We start from the raw sequence: 12,010 nt of genomic DNA, 5'->3' as shown, positions 1-12,010 counted from the left end.
GTACTTTACTGGAAGCACAGGCATGGACTGTACGCACGGCACGTGGCAAAGGGTTCTTCCGTTTATTGAGAATTAATGGTTTATTTATATGATGTGTTAAGGTCGAAACAGGGTCGGTCGTCCCCGTGCGCTTCCTTGCATACTCGTATGAGAGTTGCGTGTGCCGCAAATTGAAGCTCAAATTATGTGCCTCAATTTGGGCATTCGGTGGGTCAAAACCCCGACTCTGCATTGTCTTTGTGTTTGCAGCTGAATTTCCATAATGCGCAAATTGCAGGGGAGCACGAAGGGAAATTTTTTGATTATGGCATGTTGCATGTTGCGTGTGGCGTGTATGCTAATTTGACTGCACTTTTGCCTATGCTGAATGTTCACTGTGAATTGCGAATGTTTTTTGGTTTGTTAAATATGTATGACATGCAAATGGGGATGGGGTCTGACTCCAATTAACTCTGATCGATTTAACAAAGCACCAACCACTTTCAGTTAAAATAGTTTGTAGTTCGCGTTTTTCCGCTCCTAGGAGTACATTCCGAAATGATTCGACGCTACTTGTTCCTTTTGATGGCCGTGGCCTTAGTTTCTTCCATTATGTAATTATCTAATTAAATTCTGACATATTCAGGCACCACTTTCCCAGAACGTATTTTTTCCCCGTAAATTCCGACAGTGGAAGGAAGGCCAACACATTTTCATTCGCATTCCCAATTAACCGAGAAGTAGCTTACCCTATCTTGCCCATTTGTTGAAGGAACGCTAGTTTTGTCCCTTAAGTTCCTATGCGTCAATTAATGATTTTTGCTATCGAAATAAAGGCTTTTTTGGCGATAGTCCTGGTGTTTTATATTTCGAATGAAATACATACTAACTTTCAGAAAATAAATAATAAACTTTTTATAACTACTCTCGAATTCCCCAGGGTATTTTCGAATTCATTGCAGATTTTGGTCTTCCTTCTTGTTTTGCATAATGTCTGTATGCGAAAGCTTTAGTTTTTATTTTATCTGCAGATGGCGGTAGTTAGAGGAATTGTCAGTTCCGGCCGCACTCATCCCACCCCATCCCATCACATCTACTCCCTCGCATATACTGGTCCACATGCATATGCAATTTAGATTCTAAAAATTAAATTAAAATAAATAAACAACAGCGCATTTCCATGTGGCAATTTATTCATTTTCATTTGTTTAAGCGACGCTCTTGACGCCTCATGTTTGTCATTAAGCAAATAGTTTGCGGGCGTGGCGAGGCGGTGAATGTGAAATACTCGTATTTCTACATCTGTGCTCATGCAGTGTGTGGGAAATATACAATTGCCGAAAATCACAAATAAACCATTATGTCTAAATCAGAGGAATCGGACCGTAAGCGATCTATTTCCCGTGCTCGAATGAATGGCAGAGAAAGAGAGAGAGAGAGAGTCAAATCAGTGCTGAGCTGGATTTCAATTGTTGAGGTTTTTTGTTTTTGTTCAATTGCTGTCTATTTTATAGCAATTTGGTTGACGAAATAATGTAAAGATACAAAAATTCAATTGCTAATCCAACTGATCCATCTAATTCTATTTTGATTTCTTAAATTTGTTGTGTTTGGTTGGACTACACATTATCGTAAGTCAATAATTAGGTATGGCAGCTGAAGACATTTCTTATTGCTCTTGGAGCTTGCATACTTTTCGGCGACTTCTCTGCCGCTGATGAATTAATACAGTACGTGAGTTTGGTCTCCCGCTTCTTGTTCCTTTCACGTTCTTCTACCTTTCCACTTCTCATTATACTTGTCTGTTTTGATGCTGTTTTCTTGTTGCTGAAAATTTAGCTACGGTTATTATAATACTTTTATGCCATCGTTTACCGTCCCAGACAGCCACTGGTGCCGCTGCCACTGCCACTGCCCCGGTTGATGTTGGTGTTGACTTAGTCAAGAGCAATTAACATGCAAATAAGGCCTATTAGTTACCCAAACGTCAGCCCTGTCAGCTGTTGTGTCTTCCAACGCCCACGCCACGCCCTGCATCCGGCCCTTACCTGATGGTAGCACCTTTTTGCATCATCTATGGGGCGGATCCAACTGCTCTCTTCAAGCTCCAGGGCTGACCCAGACTCTGCCTTACTTTAATGACTTACTAATTTCAAGCTTGGCATCTACATTTTCTGGGGGAATTTCTTGGCGCGACTTCGTGTGGCCGCTCCTAGCTGTTGTTGGGCTGTCGTTAAAAATCTTAATTGGCAATTTAGCAGACAACACTGCCTCTTTGCAGTAATGCTCATCATTAGGTTTAGTGTTATGCTGTTATCCTGGAAAACTTTTGATTTCCAAAGGGTCAATCCTTTGTCTTTAATCTAATCACCTCGGCGAACCCTGGCGAATGTAGCCCGAAATTTTTATGAAGTTTCCTTTGGCCATTGCGCAATTAATGTTAATTGATCACTTCATTTCGGAGCATTTTCATTAAAACTTTTTCTGTGGGTCAGGCGAAAAGTTAAGGCGGCATCAAATGCGGATGCGGATTGCCTCGAATTGTGTGCGCTTGCCTTGATTTACATTCCAGGATTCCCACTCATTCCCATGGTCCTACTGTCAGTGCCAGGACCCGAAGCCGCATCCATGAAAGTTGAATTAACATGAAAAAATATTGACCCAAACTCACATGGGTGGATGGAGGCGGCAGGCCCTGCTGCAATTTATAGCTGCACACACACAGGCTGCAAGTGGGTGCACGGGTGTGTGGGCGTGTGGTGTCTGTGCCACACCTACTTGGACATGGACGGGGATTTACTCTTCACGGGATGCAAGCACACATTCACTCACACACACACACACACAGTAAAGGTGTGTGTTCTGACAACGAATACTGAAAGGGTGATGATCCAGGTTGATTTATCTACTGGCACACGGGGGCTAAAAGTTTTCCGCATACCTACATTGCTTAGGTCGGATTCCCATTGTGTGCTCAACCACTGCAGCCACGGGCACATGGTCCCAGCCGATGGCTCCACTGCAGGAAGGACTGGGACTGTGCAGGAGGTTATGCAAATGTCAGACTGTCCGTTGGCCCTTTGCAGCTATTCAGCCTTTCCTTTCGGTTCCAGTTCGAGCCCTCTTGGAGTCTCCTGTGTGATTTTTGACTTGACGTTTCTTTAATCTATGATTATTTTACTGGCTTGAATCAATGTAGGAATAATTCGATATCCACCTCATTACTGAGCCCTAGCCATAGATCCCAGCTAATTATGGAGCTTATCCGTTTGCTCGTTATGTATGCGGGTTTTTCCACAGCATCAGAAAGCACTCCCCTATTGGCAGGCCTGCCTCTGCTGCTCAGCAATATTTTGCTGACGTCTCCACTTCACTGAAATCCATCATTATTCTCCCGAGCCGTCTGCGACACGTGGTCCGCAGCTGACTAATAAATCTTAATCAGGCCTGCCCCTGCTGCCTGGTGTGGGCGGGTGTGGTGAGACCGTTCTCCGACTAATTTTTGGCACCCCTCCCATGAATAGGTTTACTCTTTTCCAATTGGATCTGAAGCGGCTGAAAGCGATAGCTTATCAGCTGCTGCCTCTCTCGGATTGGGCCCCTATTTAAGTATACTCGCAAACATTTCTATATGCTGACAAGTATTTATATTTATATTTTAGCTTTGATTTATTTGCTAAAACTATTGGTCGTCACCACACAAGAGTTTGGGACGATGCCTCGTGGGGCTGCCTAGAACAGGGATCCAACCTCTTTCATTAGCTTATCCCACCAGTTTCCTTCTGTGGTGGCAAGCTCCGTGGTTGTGGTTGCATTCCACTGCGGTTCATCGGTGGTTGTTCTGTTCCACTGGGGTGTTCTGGTGGTTGAGTTCCACTGTGGCTCACTGACAGTGGTGTTCCAGTTTGGCCTAAGAGTAGTACTATTCCCCCAGGGTCCCTGGGTTGTGTTCCAATTGGGTCCAGGGGTAGATAATGTCCAGTTAGGGGTGGTATTGGTGTTGGGCCATTGCGTTGTGTTCCAGTTTGGACCGGAGGTCCAATTTGGGCCGGAGGTGGTATTACCCCACCAAGGACCTTGGGTAGAATTCCAGTTTGGGCCGGAGGTGGTGTTACCCCACCAAGGACCTTCGGTACTATTCCAGTTTGGGCGGGCGGTGGTGTTACCCCACCAAGGACCTTCGGTAGAGTTCCAGTTTGGGCCGGAGGTGGTGTTACCCCACCAAGGACCTTCGGTAGAGTTCCAGTTTGGGCCGGAGGTGGTGTTACCCCACCAAGGACCTTCGGTAGAGTTCCAGTTTGGGCCGGAGGTGGTGTTACCCCACCAAGGACCTTCGGTAGAATTCCAGTTTGGGCCGGAGGTGGTGTTACCCCACCAAGGACCTTCGGTAGAATTCCAGTTTGGGCCGGAGGTGGTGTTACCCCACCAAGGACCTTCGGTACTATTCCAGTTTGGGCTGGCGGTGGTGTTACCCCACCAAGGACCTTCGGTAGAGTTCCAGTTTGGGCCGGAGGTGGTGTTACCCCACCAAGGACCTTCGGTAGAGTTCCAGTTTGGGCGGGAGGTGGTGTTACCCCACCAAGGACCTTCGGTAGAGTTCCAGTTTGGGCGGGCGGTGGTGTTACCCCACCAAGGACCTTCGGTAGAATTCCAGTTTGGGCGGGAGGTGGTGTTACCCCACCAAGGACCTTCAGTACTATTCCAGTTTGGGCGGGCGGTGGTGTTACCCCACCAAGGACCTTCGGTAGAATTCCAGTTTGGGCGGGAGGTGGTGTTACCCCACCAAGGACCTTCAGTACTATTCCAGTTTGGGCGGGCGGTGGTGTTACCCCACCAAGGACCTTCAGTACTATTCCAGTTTGGGCGGGCGGTGGTGTTACCCCACCAAGGACCTTCGGTACTATTCCAGTTTGGGCGGGCGGTGGTGTTACCCCACCAAGGACCTTCAGTACTATTCCAGTTTGGGCGGGCGGTGGTGTTACCCCACCAAGGACCTTCAGTAGAATTCCAGTTTGGGCGGGAGGTGGTATTACCCCACCAAGGACCTTCAGTAGAATTCCAGTTTGGCCGGGAGGTGGTATTACCCCACCATGGACCTTCGGTTGAATTCCAATTTGGACCAGCGGTTGTATTGTTCCACCAGGGCCATTCAGTAGTATTCCAATTTGGACCGGAAGTGGTATTGTTCCAGTTCCAGCTGGGAGTGGTGAGAGTTGTATTCCAGATGGGCGGGGGCAGAGTGGAGTTCTGGGGGGCCTCCTGCTCTGCGAGGCAGTTGGCGAGGACAATGGACGCCCTGTCCAGCTGAACGAGAGCTTGTTCCACCTCCTTGACAATGCAGTGCCTGCTGCGCCTGTAGTCGTGGCGGTTGAGGCGGACGGAACTGAACAAGTTCAGGATCTGCATGAGATGAGAATCGCTACAGTCAGACAACGGCGAGAGGTTGGGAAGCAGGCACTCTTCCACTTACCGAATCCACGTAGCAATCGCGACGCGAGCAGGAGTGCAGCTCCCGCTCGAATGCCTTCTTCGTGTGGGCAGCATCGTCTCCCTTTAGGTAGCGACGGATGTCCTTCTCCTCGACATTGATGCAGCGGCGTATCTTGTAGGCCGCAGTTAGGAGGACCTCGATGTTTTCCACCGTGTAGATGGCCGTGCATTCCTCGAGGCTGCTGAGAGATCCTGCAGCCTGCAACTCGTTGGAGTTGCCGACGAGGGCATCGAAGAAGAGCGACTTCCAAGACAGCTCGCTGGAGCTGGCTGGCTCCACTGCCACGAACGCCTATGAGAATCGCTTGTTGTTATATACATTTCTACGGGTATTTTCGGTGCAATCTCCTCTCACCTGGGCGCTGACAAGCAGTGAGCACACTGCTAATATTTTGCAGAGAACCTCCATCAGGGCGGTTCGAATCGTTTCTGAGAGGCCCCCGGAATCCGCTGACCATTTTAAAGCGATTCCCACTTGAAATTTATTAATTTTGTTCACTCATTTCATTAATTGAATTTATCTATAATTGTTTGGGGCTGCCACAATCAGTGCAAACCCGCGACAGGCGATAAAATGAAAGCAGTCTAAGTTTTGATAACAATGCATGGCCGTACTGCCAGCTGATAAACTATTTGAATGCCCACCGCTGAGTGGAGTGGGGTGTCGTCGCACGTATGTGTGGGCTGAGTAATATACTGAAGGAAACCCCCAGAAACCCCACCCAACGTTCCGACCAGTCATCGAAAACATGGCGAAATGCATTTGACAAGTGGAAAACATTTATTTTTCATCAAAAGTCTAGTTATTCACGGGCAGATTCTGCTGCTGCTGAGGCTGTTTCTGCTGCTGCTGTTGCTGCTGCTGTTGCTGCTGTTGCTGCTGCTGTTGCTGCTGCTGTTGCTGCTGCTGCTGTTGCTGAACTGGCCTTTCCTGGATCTGATCTTCAGGCTTCTGCTTCTGGGTTATCTCTCGCTGCGATGGGATCTTGGCCACGCAAGAGTCAAAGTCGTTAGCCGCCTGGATGGACTGCACCTTGGCATCGCTGACGGCAGCGCTGATGCAGTTGGTGCGGGTAGCATCCACCACTGTGGCATTGGATGCGAACTGTGACTGGGTCTGGTAGGCCATAGAGTTGGAGGTGTCCAAAAGCTGCAGGTTCTTATCGAACTGGAAAAGAGGATCATTGGCGTTAAGTTGATGGAATGAAACTACATATACATGTATAGTAAAATAACACGCACAGTGGATACGGTGCAGTTGATGAAGCGGGCCGAGTCGGTCTCGTTGCGGCATAGCTGCAGGTTCTGCTCGAGGCTCAACAGCTGGTTGCGGATGATGATCACAGTGGCATTGCTGTTCTTGTTGTTAGCCACAGTGGTGCTGTTGGCGGCTTCCTCGCACGCGTTTGTGGCATTGGACAGCTTCTCGCTATTCTTAGTGGTGGCATTCACGTAGTTGTTGGAGCATGCCTGGCCGGCGGGGGACAGGGCCCGGGACTCCATCTGGACTTCGACCATGCGGAAGAGGACCTGATCGAGGGCCGCATCGCCTGCCAAACGGCCAGCATTGACCTATAAGGAAGCGGTTGTTAAGGTGTCTCAATTAGGACTGTTTTGGGGCTGGGCTGCAACTTACGCTGAAGAGGGTCACGGCCAGGAGGAGAACTCGTGTGTACAGATGCATCTTTACTGAATGATTGTTGTTCAATTTTTGGTAAAACTGCCAGCTGCACGCCCCTTTTATACGAATGAGAGCTTCCCGAAAACCACAGAAGGTTGCATTGCGATAAGATACAGTAGGACGAGTAACTAATAAGAAAACATGGCAAATATGCTGCTAATTGGCTTCAGCAGAGAGAGCTAAAGCCCATCTCCGTGTCTCGTAATTACTTGGGTTAGATTCGTGGCTGGGTTGCCAGGTAAGAGGGCTCCAATCAGTGGCCATGTCCCATGAGGCTTGTGCTGATAAGCACTCCCACGGCTGGTGTTTACCGTCTCCCCAAAGTCTTATCTGTCTCTGTGATATAAGAGCCTATTTTAAACCGACTGAATCACTTGGCAGCTCTGCAGACGATCTGGCCACACATCATGTTTTATTAAATCAATTCAGAACGCCACTTGAATACTGATTTTAATCTGTCGATTACACGTCAATAAATCAGCAGTTGCTCTTTGAATATTTAGCATTCTGTTTACTTTGGGTCGCTTCTGAGAACTGATAGGGAATCGCTGATAAATATTTGTTTTGTTTAAGGTCAGAATGAAAGCAAATTTCCCGATTTCCATGAATTGACTTATCAGCGCCAGGTATTCATTTCCCCTTTGGATAGATTGATCGATAGATGGATCGATTCGAGTGCGCTATCAGCTCGTGAGAATTGGGTAAGCAGAGGTTCGAAATGAGTGAAAAATTAAACTCACCTAATTAGCGCCCCCACAACTGCCTTCATTTTTTATGCCGAATCTTTTGGTTGCCAAGAAGCTTTTCGAAAAGTTCCCGTATCAGGCTGCCAAAGAGTCAGTGACATATTTATCAACAGGGAGAAAACTGTGAGGGAGATGATGATGATTTTCCCCGAAGGCAGACATCTAGCCCCATGTGTGGGTTCATACTCGTGTATCATGCGTTACATCAAACAAGATTTATAAGGTACAACATTGTTCCAAGGCAGCTTTCTGGTGGTAAAGTCGCGACAGGCAACTCGAACGATTTATCAAAAGTGCAGGCAGACAGGCCAACTTTTGGTGGGACCTCGAATGCCGGCTCCCGCCGTCTGCCAGCCGCATCTGTGGTCCTCAACTTGAATGCGGCTTTGCCCTCGGGAGCCCTGAAACTCTGGGGCAGAGTCAAGTGCAAATTTAACAGGCGACAAGTGCTAATTTGAATGTGGGCAGCCATTTTATTTGTTCTGACAGTCAGCCCGGTAAGCCACAAGTCACAATCACTGCCTCCCTATCCTCCTCCATCTCCATCTCGTTTTGCTTTTCAGGAAGGATCAGATGGGGCTGTCTCTGCTGCTGGTGTCACATCATTCTCGGTTGATGGTTTTCAATGTGGAAAAATTACTCTTACACGGAGCTCTACCAAGTTCTACCAAGTGGAGTGGTGGTTGAGTCATGTAATGCGCTTCGAGTGGCATTGTGAGCTGGCTTCTGTACTGTTCTGTTCTGTTCTGTTCAGTTCTTTTTTGTTCAGGTTACGGCTCTCAAGTAGCTGTTAAGCATTTTCATTACACGAGAGCCCCAAAAGCGCAATGATTTATAGCACTTATGCGTGGCGGACAGTTGCTTTAAATACTCGCATCCCCAGCTGCTGTTCGACTGTCATTAAAAACGGAATATCTGTCATCATGCAGCAGCAGCATAAGGAGTGGATGGTTTGGGGAGTCAACGTTGTATATTGTTGCTCATTGTTTACCCTGGCCGTGGCTGCTGTCATTTCCTTTGTTTGTTGCAGCGTCGAATGCAAATAGCGACGCGGTCTAGACGAGCACGCACAATGGGTCTTTTAATTTTAAAAGTGCATTCGGAAAAGAGCATAGCATGGGCAGAGCATACACAAGTGCCGCCTGCTGGGAGGAATAGCACCATTCGGGGGAAGAGAGTCTTTAAAAAGCCAACCTTAATAGAATTGAATTTAAGCGGAGTACTATTAAATGCATATTGAAAGTATAGAGAAAAATACCTGAGTATACATATACTTAAGCAACGTCAGATTAAGGGAAACCAGAACCCTTTAGGGTATGCCTATTTCCTAACCGCAGGTACCATATAGAGTACGTATTCCTCACAAAAACACACCTCAAGGGCAGTTTATATTATTTTAAATACAGCCTCTGGATACATTTCCTGTCCTTATCTGTGCCTTATCGTGGAATTGTTTAATTTCGGGTGCATGTTAATACCATCAAGTTCTCTGGATATCTATAGACATTTGCACAATTGATTTATTGTGTTGTGTACAAAATAATGATAAATCAATGAAATTGCTCTACTTACTTTTCCTTATCTTTGCAAAAAGTCATGGCTCAGACACAGAGCCGTTTTGCCGGACTGCCGCTCCGTCTTCAGCGGAATCGAAGTTTAAGGGAAAATATAAATTTCAATTGGTTGCTCAACTTTTATTTTATTTGATTAATTGTTGACTTTTAACTGAATATTCACTTAATTGACTGAAATCAATTAGTTCATTCGCTTTGGTTGGTCGCTAGCTTTTTCCCCTCCATGGAGTTTTTCAGGACTCGCTCTCATTGTTGAGAGCTCATCTTGGGGGTAAAACAAAACTCCATAAGTTTTTTATGCAAATTGCCACAAGAGAAACTTTCCACTGTCAACACTTTGGGTTATTTAAAATGTATATATTTTAAATTATTTGCATTTGTTTATGCTTTGTTTGTTTGTTTTTTGCCGCAAGTTTTTCTCATTTTTTCACAGAACATTAAAAATGTGTATCATGTAGCGCTGCTGTGCGATTACTCAGGGTATGATGAAAATGTATAAGTATAACGCGCCGGGTTGCGATGCTACATTGCCTCTTTACACAATGTTTGCTTATACATATGTATATGTATATGTACATACATAGACCTATGTATGTAATGGGAATATTTTAGTCGCAATTGCCGCTGCAGCGTTCGTGTTCATGTTTTTTGCAGTACACGACACCTTTTTTTGCGTTCTCTGAATGTTAATTCAATGCAACATTTTCGTGTTGCCTGGCATTTGCTGCCATGTTTTTAAATAAATAGTTCCAACAACAGTGACAAGAGGTTGGGGGAAGTGGGGAGACATTCACTGTGTGCCATATGTTTGGCACAGCATGGGTGCCTTGGTGGCGTTGCGGTAACTTTGTTGCCGGCCTTGATTTCTGTTACAATATTTGTGCGGTCTAATGGCAAAATGGCATTTGAATTTTAGCCCAATGCTCATTGAGATTTAATCTGATTGTAAACGTGATTTACATTTTTCAATGGACGCTCAAGATGAGGTTCACGGGGCAGCTGGTGGGAGCAGGGGCAGAGGCAGGGACAGGGACAGGGGAATGCTGCACAGGAATCAGAATTTGCATTTCAAAGCGCGGCAGAAGGCCACTAAAAAGAGAGAGAGAGAGAGAGAGAGAGAGAGTGAGAAAAGGATAGAGGGAATGAACCAGAAAGAGAGGAAAGTTTTTATGCGAGAACTCACAAAATTTATTAACGCTTTCATTGCACGCCGGGGAATTGTCGAGCGGGAGGGCAAATGGAGGGACATTTCCTTTGTGTGTCGTAGATTTACTGGCTTTTCCAGTTGATTTTACTGGGGGATATTACGTTTTAGGGTTCGACCCCCAAGCACCTTTGTTACACAGTTTAGAAGTGCTGCAACGTAATCCAAATGCACACTTTAATCAAGTTAAATGGCGCGCATGAGGCAGGTTCCACACCAGTCGATGTAGTGGCCACAATTGCCAATAGACAGGGTTGAAAGAGCTAACAGCAATTAAAGTGCATTAACCACATGATGCACTTACATCCTTTATCACGCACCTGCACACGCATACACATGCAGCTGCTGCAGCCGCATCCCGATCCACTTCCGCTTCCGGCGGCAGGACAGAGCACGAAACCACGCATCGGAAGCGACTGTTGCCCCGTGCGTGTGTGCGCCCAGATGAGCACCTGAACAGTGTGCATCCTCATAAAAACTAATTAGGGTTCTCGTTCTCTGTCCTCCCTATTAGGCCACCTGCCACTTGCGTGGGCTCAGTTCTTCCTTTTGCGACCCACACTGTTACTGATATCGTGTGACAGATAAAAGTTTTATTTTAGAGTATGTATGTACCATGTTTCGCCACATTTGCGACCTTAGATCTTTCGAGTCTGATTGCGACAGGCAATGGACTTTGTTTCCTGTCCTGCTCAGCCTCAGCCTCAGCCCCATTCCAATCCTGTTCAGGCTCTTCCCTTAGCTTGGCTGACACGAAGAATTTAATTTAATTTTGGCAAAGACAAACCCAAAGAGACAGACGTCAAATTATTAGCAATCTAAATACACATGTGCCGACAGTTTACTTTCCATTTCACTGACAAGCATATACCCTATATACAAACATATGTAAATTATATATAAATGCGAGGGCGGGTTCGTGTCTTCGCGGAAACCAGCAAATTGCTACAAGCTTTATTTAAAAATCATTAAGGGCAAGGCAAGCGAAATGTGTTTGTTTTTAATTATGAAATTTGTGATATTGTTGTTTGAAATTCACGAGATGTTTACCTGTCAAGTGAGAGAGAGAGGTAGATAGTAGTCATTGTAAAATCTGGCTAGTAATAATCGATATTTATAATCGGGTCCGGTGTTTGTCGCCTCCTCCTATTGGTCAGTCGGCGGCTGTTTTTGCGACACAATAAGCTGGTAAACAAAACTAAGCTCTGCTGTCTCCTTCGGTGTCTCCATGGATACACCGTTTGCTCGTAATGAAGTGGCTTAAGCGGCTGTAAATTGTTCCATAAGCTGCCGTTGGACTTTTAATTTAAAAGTTTCACCCTCTGTGCGAGCACTG

At 46.3% G+C, this 12,010-nt stretch overlaps 2 protein-coding genes across 2 annotated transcripts; both read right to left on the bottom strand.

Moving 5' to 3' along the window:
* Nucleotides 1–3,711: 3,711 nt before the first annotated feature.
* LOC111080892 (secreted protein C) lies at nt 3,712–5,914 on the bottom strand. The gene is made up of 4 exons (XM_041591859.1): nt 5,825–5,914; nt 5,450–5,761; nt 4,821–5,379; nt 3,712–4,514 (listed from the first exon to the last, which is right to left on the bottom strand). The coding sequence occupies exons 1-4, from the start codon at nt 5,876–5,878 to the stop codon at nt 3,712–3,714; spliced, it is 1,728 nt and encodes a 575-aa protein (XP_041447793.1). The 5' UTR covers nt 5,879–5,914.
* Nucleotides 5,915–6,228: 314 nt separating this feature from the next.
* LOC111080893 (alpha-protein kinase 1) lies at nt 6,229–7,212 on the bottom strand. Its single transcript, XM_022376732.2, has 3 exons — nt 7,106–7,212; nt 6,712–7,041; nt 6,229–6,637 (listed from the first exon to the last, which is right to left on the bottom strand). Exons 1-3 carry the CDS (start codon nt 7,151–7,153, stop codon nt 6,269–6,271), a joined length of 747 nt encoding a protein of 248 aa, XP_022232424.2. The 5' UTR covers nt 7,154–7,212; the 3' UTR covers nt 6,229–6,268.
* Between the last annotated feature and the right edge of the window lie 4,798 nt (nt 7,213–12,010).

Source organism: Drosophila obscura, unplaced genomic scaffold, assembly GCF_018151105.1.
Source record: "Drosophila obscura isolate BZ-5 IFL unplaced genomic scaffold, ASM1815110v1 contig_151, whole genome shotgun sequence".
Classification (NCBI taxonomy): Eukaryota; Metazoa; Arthropoda; class Insecta; order Diptera; family Drosophilidae; genus Drosophila; species Drosophila obscura.
This window is presented reverse-complemented; position numbering and strand designations above follow the sequence as displayed.